The 8,568-nt window shown below is 40.3% G+C and overlaps 1 protein-coding gene across 1 annotated transcript in view; it reads right to left on the bottom strand.

The window, feature by feature from the left end:
- Window positions 1-8,568, bottom strand: part of EXT2 (exostosin glycosyltransferase 2) — a 74,401-nt gene that overhangs the window by 65,581 nt on the left and 252 nt on the right. Inside the window, exons 1-3 of the mRNA XM_010181424.1 lie at window positions 8,274-8,568; window positions 8,019-8,108; window positions 2,483-2,599 (exon numbers count right to left, since the gene is read on the bottom strand). The exon at window positions 8,274-8,568 is cut by the window's right edge and continues 252 nt beyond it. Coding sequence (XP_010179726.1) covers window positions 2,483-2,599; window positions 8,019-8,108; window positions 8,274-8,568 — 502 coding nt within the window. The remainder of the gene's footprint in view (window positions 1-2,482; window positions 2,600-8,018; window positions 8,109-8,273) is intronic.

The raw sequence follows: 8,568 nt of genomic DNA, 5'->3' as shown, positions 1-8,568 counted from the left end.
GAAAGAGTGCGTATTACATTAGAAAAGGCACTTGCATTATAACCTCTATTATAAACTGAAATAAACATTATTTAGCTATTTATTAAAACAGCTTGCTACTGATGCCAGGATTGTTTGTTGTTTGTGTACTATAACAAAGTAGGTAGGACACTGAATACTGCTGCTAGTTTATGCTCCCATATACTTTCTCATCATTTTTATTTGAAAAAAAGATGCTGAACTGACAACTCGGCCACCCTGTGCTTATTTAGTCTTGACATGGTGACAGCAGCAACAGGACAAGCTCATCTCATTAGCTGTGATTCAGTTCTCTCTGTCCTTTTCAGGCAACATAAAGGCAACATTTCCAGGACAAAGCTGAAGGCCCGTTATCCCATTAATTCTCAACTCCTACCATGTCCCAAAAACATCAATATTGAAAATGTGTCTTAATACTGAAGTGTTTCAAGACCCTAATTAACACTGGAGATAAACCACAAAGGAATAGTCTCAAATTAGGTGCTCACTGCTTTAAAAAGTCATGTTAATGGTGGAAAATAGGCTGTCATACAATCGTTATTCTCATCTACTTTGAGCTGCATTTTAAACGGGTCAGCTAAGTCAGACTACTCCACTGCTCCCCACTGAAAGGAACACACAGGGAGTGCCTGCCCTCACCCTGTGAAAACAACACAGGAAACACGAGGCCTGCACTTAGGATTCCAGTTCTACTCCACGTGATGCTATCTTTAATTTACAGCTCTGAAAACACATACAAACACACACTTTATAAAGTCAGACCTCTCCTGCTGCTCCTCTCACCTCTTCTACTCATTTTCATGCTGGTCACTTTAGTTACTCCAATTAACAGATGAGACTTGCATAGAGGTTTTTAAAACATTCTTTTTCCCAACCCTCCAGCTGCTACCAACTTGCTACCAACAGCCCTACAGAATATGTATTTCTAGCAGAGGCAGATTTAAAATACTTTAAACAATTGAACTAAAAAGGACAGTAAATCAAAACCCTTCTGTTCAGCTCTGTAAGTGGAATAAAAAAGGATTTGCCTTATAAAAAGGAAATAGTGCTGCAGATGAGTGATAATAAATACTTATAACCAGCTAAAAATTATGCACGTTTATGTGTATGTTTAAAACCAAATTTTGCCTTGCAAATGTCATTATCCTATGGCACTCAAAATCTGGCTGTCAAATCTTGCTACAAAAGAAAGTACATCCCAGAAAATAACACCAGTATAGTGGAAAATAATAACTGATCCCAAGCCTGCATTCTGAGCATCATTCTCTTGTCACACTCTTCCTGCGTAAAGCAATGGAACCTCTGAGCACATTTCAACCAGTAATGCTGACTGGCCACTAGATGGTACCCCAGCCACTACAGTCTGATCCTCACAAAAAAACCTCAAACTTTGAGAACATGGAAGCTCCAACACCTTCACTGAACACAGTTTCTTGTCTAAAACCAGACATAGCATTTAGCTGACTGCATAGACATGAACAATACGACTCCATCTCTCTTCACAATTGGTTCTATACATGCTGAAGCCTATCATCACATTCATGCTTTCCAGACAGAAATACAAAGCACCCTTTCACTCTGTGTTGGACTGTAACAATACTTGAGATCTATGAAGAATCAATTGGGATGCTGCCAGATGCCCCTAGGCCAGTCTGCTCCAGGAGCATCACAAGCAGGAACATAAAGGGTGTGAGCAAAGCAAACCATTGCTGCACAAATTTGTCCTGTAATTGACTGTGATATCTTATCTGGAGCCGCCCAGAGCAACACCAAGAGCATTACCCTTACCATTATCTTCACAATCAGTGGACACATCATTTACAACCATTGTCTCAGTCTGCCTACCTTTTAAACTGTAATAGAGATAAGACCTTGCTGCAGTGAAACATTTTAGCTGTGTAATTAACAGGCTTATGAAATACTAGAAGTACTCTTCCATAATCAATTAAAACATGTCTTCCGGACTTCTACGTACTCTTGTTCTGAAGACATGAATGGATCAGAGAAACCACCAATTTCCAGGGTAGCTCATTTTAATGGCTAATTACATTCCCTGTTAAAATTAGTGCCTTATTTCCTGCTTGTCTTGCTTCCAACTACAACGTTAGGGGTGTTCTTTGTGTTTATGTTCATTACTTTAAAAAAGAGAAATTCCCTGGAAATACTGAATCTAATCCTACTAGAAACACTGTCATTCTGTCATATTTCACAGTTCAGTTTCTGGAATAGGAAAAACAGAAATCAATTTTAAAAAAATCCTCAGTTCGTAGTTCAGCCACAAGTTGGCAGATGAGCCAAGGCCATTAGCACTGGAACCATCACGTATTTTAACAGCAAGAGCTATTAAAAGCAATCCTTACGAAATTGCCCAAGCCCACCAACAAGTTAGTAGCTATATTTATATTTTATCAGCATCGATACTAAACATGATATTGACTACATTTTGCTCAATCACAGGAATTACCCGGGTACTCTTTCTGGCAGATCCACTTCTCCCGACAAGGGGCTGTAAACAGGAATACTGACATCGTAGCCTTGCCGGTACGTCCACGTGGAGAAGCCTCCACCAGCCAGCAGTGCTCTGAAAAAGACAAGAAAGTGACTTTAAACAGAGTTGTATACCATTCAGATTCAGAGCACAACTTACTGACTGTCATTACCAGAACATCAAGAAGATGCATGCTCTGAGAGAAGTTGTTCCCTCAGCTTTTGTCAGTGGCATTTTTCCTGCAGTTTTCAGTTCACTTCAGTTTCCATGAACTGGGCTTACAGCCAGATTGGATCCAGTCATCAACAGAACGCTTACAATTGCATACGATCACAGAGGAATGGACCACTTTTGCATTAATATAGCAAAATTTAGTCCATTGCAGTCATCAAAATTTTGCACTTTTGCAAGCTTACATGTCCTAAGTAAATTTTAATTCAAGTAAATACATCCTTAATTATTTATACTAGTTATTATTATAACTATTTAACTAGTTAACTCCTCAATGCCTGCACTAAAACAGGGTATAGCACAGCTCTCGAAGTGTCAGAGACAAGCTATATTTCAGATACAAGCCCAGGTACCATAACATAGTATTTTGGCAGCTTACAGTGACTCTGGACTTCTTAGGCTGGAAAATAAAATGGAGTTATTTGCAACTGTATTTTCAAATTGATCATACAAACTAGTAAAATTTATTTCTTTTTTATACCACACAAAAAAAGCTATAAACAGAAAACAACAAAAACTCTGTATGTTCTGAAACTAACTTCAAACTTTAGAGGCTGCTTGGGACACTATGTGCTAGAAAGCATGTGAATCATCAAAGACTGATAAGATGTAATTCAACCTCCTAAAAGGATGACCCCGATTGTCTGTCTTTTCTTAGATGGGATAAACTTTATGCCACATAGAAGGGCTTTAAGAAACAGAACAGAACAACGCGTACAGAAGAAAGCAACACATCATTCACAATGCCAGAAAAAACAGGCTTTTTGCTGTCTCCTATCCCAAATCGGGCTGCTTTGAAATATGCTAGCAGAGGACATCAGCTTTTCAGTTGCCATTTCATCTCCAGTGACCAGGTGGCACTGGAACACATCATCCTATTTCCAAAAGAAGCTCTGACTCCACTTCTTCAGTGAGACTTCTCAAACAGCTGATCAAACTTTCAGTTCTTTGTCACCAAACAGCAGGGTGTTCGACTCTTTCAGTTGCCCCAGAGATACTGGGTCTGCTTAAGGTACCATACAAAGTAGTTTGGAGAAAAATATTTCTTCAATTCCAGTTTCTTTCTTCTGTGGAAAGAGGAAAGACACAAATACACCGCTACACTAGGCACTATAGAAAGGATCTTGAGGAGCTGTATCATTGTAGCAGCTGTGATTACAGCCAAAAGCTTTATTAGCACAAGCTTGCATACTGTCAGAGTTCAGATCAGAGCAGGTACATGTCTCATCAGTAATCCGAACAGACATATCAGAACAAAAAGTCCAAGTAACTGGAAGAGGCCCTGACAGTCCATCAGCCAATATTCTTGTTTTCAGAGATCACTGAATGAAATCCCTGGTACAGTGTTTGGAGAAGCAGTTATTCCACTGCTGTTATACAACAGTTTATCATTATTCCTAATAATCACCCAAGCCCTATCATATTTTCCCATCACAACACGACACCCCAGATAAACACCAGTGTGTTCTGCCTGTTCTAACCCCGTCAGATGTCCCACGGGATACTTCACTGACTCGCAGCACAGTTGTTCACCATTCAAACACCACAATCACACTTTGCTATAAATGTGGCTTCACCCAAGTAGTCAAGCAAGCAGTCCTAAGGGTCATTTAAGAAGCTTTTTAAAATTCCCAGGCTCTGGATTAGAGATGCTTTCAGCTTGATGACATGTACAAAATCAAAACAACTTGCCCTTTATTACTCTCCACTCAGAACACAAACTCTGGTAGAAGCAGAAATCAACCCAAGAACAGAATGATAAATCAAGTATGTGCTGAGTGAGAATTTACGTTCCAAATCAAGTGATTATTTTGGATTCCTTTCCAATGACCCCTCCGTTTAGTGACACATACAATGCTGCTATGACTAGGTCTCACTCTTGAAGCTGCATGTTCTGTTAACTCAGTTACAAGAAGAGAGGAAAAATTGGCTTGGGTGTTGCTGTTCTTGCACTTCATATTCCCCTCCTCTTTTTTTAACCCCCCTCTAATTGGGAAACTACAACCAGATTGTTTTAATTGGATCCGGTGAAAACATGACAGCACCTCATCAGCCTTGAGAAAGCAGGTGTGCGTCATGCAGACTTACCTAAATAAACCCACAGGGAACCAGCACCAGTTAAATAACTCTACTTAGATTTTCATTGTACGGTGCAGCAAGGGAGTAGAGGTATTAACTCCTAAAGCACTGTTCCTGAGCAACTTTTCACCACTTTTCAGATATTGAGCCTTCTTTCTCTCTAGGAAGTGCCCCAACTGGTCTGTACTCTAAATGCTTCTACTCAGCTGCCACCATCATCAGCTTTCTGCCAAACGTCACAAGTCACTGAAACCCAATTCATCAACTGAACCTGAACGAAAAACTCTCTTAGTTCATATGTTCGATTCTACAAAAGGAATTACAAAATAAATCCTTTCACCCTCATTATTTTATCAAATTCAATAGCACTTATTTACAGACAATAAAGAGCTTACTTTTTAAGTTTTATGGCAGGAGATTACACATGTTGTGGCAGCTTATACCAGTAACATAGCCTCCATGCCCACAAGGCAGACTTCCTTCTTTGAAACTATGGAATCAAGCACTTTTACACTGTCTTTGGAAATTGGATTTAAAGATTTAATAAACAAACAACCCCTCAGTGAAGTAATTTAGATAAAGACTTTACCAGATGTAAAAATATCATACAACTGAATGCCCCTTTGTGTATAACGTTTATTTTACTTGGATTAATATTCTGCAGCAACTCAACAGAACACAATTCTGTCAAACCTCATGACCCACTACCATTCAACTATGTCTGATCTCTGATCTGTGCCGAATAGAGAAGGCAGGCCACATTCCCTGTGCAAACTTCACAAATACTACCTGTGTATTTCATGAGCAATCCACAAAATCCCACAGATCTAGTCTTTCTGAAGTTCCACTGGTACAGTTCAGACCAGTCATTCAAAACCAGTTGAACTCTGCCAATGTACCTTTATTTTGGCCTGCAGCCTCTCACCCTGTGATGATACAACCAACCATCCAGTTTATTAGCTACCTATTCTGTAACACACGTGGTCATTCTTAAATTTAGAAAACACATCCAAGTCACTCATTCTGCTAGACATGAACTAAGAACTCCAGAGGTCTCCAAAATCATAGAATCATAGAATGATTTAGGTTGGAAGGAACCTTAAAGCTCATCCAGTCCAACCCCTGCCATGGGCAGGGACACCTCCCACTAGACCAGGTTGCTCAAAGCCCTGACCAACCTGGCCTTGAGCACTTCCAGGGAGGGGGCATCCAGTACTGTAACCTCACACTGCACCACTCGGGCCCTGCCAGGACTAGGTCCACACTACTGACTTTTTCACAGATCCCTTATCTTCACACCTGTGACCCATAGTACAGCTTCTATACTATACTGAATACAGTCCAACTGTTGGCTGCCTAAAAAAAAAAAGGAGTTTCCACTTTTTCTCCATCCCAAGCACTGTTTTTGCCTTTCGTATGTATTACAGCAAGTGATCATACAGCTGCAGGGTGAGTCAGTTTGGCAAGCAATGACAACAGCTGTATGCCAAAAAAGATTTTCTTTTTTTATCCAAATTAACTGGCTTTCAATGTTAGCATGACAAACACTTAGAAGAAACACCTACCAAAATAATGCATTTTCTGCATACTACACCAAGATACAAAAGGCCAAACATAAATGGACATTGTGTCAAAAAAAAGTAAATAAAAAAAATTGTGCCGTCTAAGGAATTTACCGCATTCAATTAATAAATCTACTTCTTCAGTAAACACAGGCATTCACAAACACAGTCCCAGAGCAATCCATTCCATCAAAACACTGTCAAATGAAAATTCCCCTTAAGAAGTATGAATCTTAAAATAACAAACACAAGTATTTACTCACAGATTAACAGGTCTGCTTATGTAAGAACGATGCTTGACTGCCCTCTTCAGGCTAACTCACATGCTTATAACATATTCATACAGAGAAGTAAGAAAACTAAAGCCTTACTTCACATGCAGTGATGTAATTACAGTGAGGAAATGTACTCTTTGAACGTGTTCAGAAAAAGCACATTCGGTCTGGCATTGAGAGATGTTTTAAATCATCTCTGGTGCAAATAAATCAAGATATATTCCATATACAATCACCTCAGCAAAGACCCCCTATCTCAGGCAAGATTTTGTTGACAGTTGGGAGAAGAAAGTTAACTTTGACCTTCAGGAGAAGGACTGGTTACATGGGACCAAACTCAGCAGAACTGAGCACACAGAGGTTAACCCAGTATGTAGCCAGTTAAATAAGTTTTCAGCTAAATCTTCTGCTAAAAATTCAGCTAAGAACTTCCTTTCCTGTTCCAAAAGTAAACTATTTGGCATGTGAAAATTTAGCTCAGGATTCACACCTTTTATGTTTCTGACAAATATTTTCAAAACACATTTGCAAGAGAGTAACTAAGAGCATCTGTCCAATGACTAATACAGTGTAACTGTTAAGATAACAAAAACTATTTAAATTCACAATAGTTTTGTCAAATAGAGCAGCTGCTCTAAAAGCCCCTGGAAGCACCTGACTTGTATCAGAAAGTTGCAGCTACAATCATCTTTGAACTTCTAATTTGCATCAAATGGGACATTCTGTAGAGTGTTCAGGTTCAGTATCACATAAGGCACAGGTTTAACCTCAAGATTCTCCATCCTCAGAGCAAGGCCAACAGTTAGAGCAAACACTTTCAGCCACATCCCATGGAAAATAAAGGATGGGGCTAAATTGTCAGATTTCAGGAGCAAACACTTGTCCTATACAAGACAGTGCCATCTCTACTTCCCTTTATTGAGAAGAGGGGAAGCTCTGTAAAGGTTAATCATAGAATGTGCTAGGTTGAAAAGGACCTTTAAAGGCCATCTAGTCCACCCCTCCTGCAGCAAGCAGGGACATCTTTAACTAGATCAGGTTGCTCAGAGCCCCATCAAGCCTTGAATGTCTCCAGGGATGAGGCCTCTACCACCTCACTGGGCAACATGGTCAGTGTCTCACCACCCTTATAGTAAAGAACTTCCTCCTGATGTCTAATCTTAATCTACCCTGCTCTAGTTTAAAACCATTGCCCCTCATCCTATTGCTACACAGCCTTGTAAACAGTACCTCCCCAGACTTCTTGTAGGCCCCCTTCCCCCTTAAGGAGCACATCCTTTGCTATCAGCTGCACTTCTGAGCTCGCTGCTTCTTCAGTGGCATTTAAACCCAGATCTGCACGTTCAAACACAGCAAAATCCATACCTATCTCTAGGAACATCTAGGGCAGTGTTATAATCTGGTGGCCCTCCAGGCAGCATATTGAAGAGCAAGTGGTTTGTGCCTCGATCCCACCTAAGGCAAAAGAAGAAGCAGACAACAGTTAAAGAGGTGTTCTCCACATACAGATGATAAGTTCTGTCAAAGCCTAGCTCTGACACTGACTGCATACCCCCCTCCTGCATTAACCTTAGTTTTTTCCACTTCTTTAAATTCACACACTGAAGTTACGCTAAGTACCTGGATAACTGCGCCAAAGCCTGAGCTGTCTCCTTGATACGGAGCGCGTTCTGATTGAGCACATCTATGGATGGCACAAAAAGGCAGGCCCGGTTGACATCGTCCGTGTAGAATTCACTGTCAGAGATGGCAGTCAGCAGCTCATTGTACTCCCTGGAAATGGTGTTGCTCACTGATGTCCCGTATTCATCCACATACTTTTTCAGGGAGTAGATGTATACCTTGATTTTGTTTTTGGGATTGAAGCCACACCGATAGACATCGAAGCAGGTGTGCATCCTGCAGCTGAGGTCTC

The sequence above is a fragment of the Mesitornis unicolor genome, unplaced genomic scaffold (genome assembly GCF_000695765.1).
Source record: "Mesitornis unicolor isolate BGI_N332 unplaced genomic scaffold, ASM69576v1 scaffold17263, whole genome shotgun sequence".
NCBI classification, from domain to species: Eukaryota; Metazoa; Chordata; class Aves; order Mesitornithiformes; family Mesitornithidae; genus Mesitornis; species Mesitornis unicolor.
Note: the sequence above shows the minus strand (reverse complement) of the source record. Positions and strands in the feature narration are given on the sequence as shown.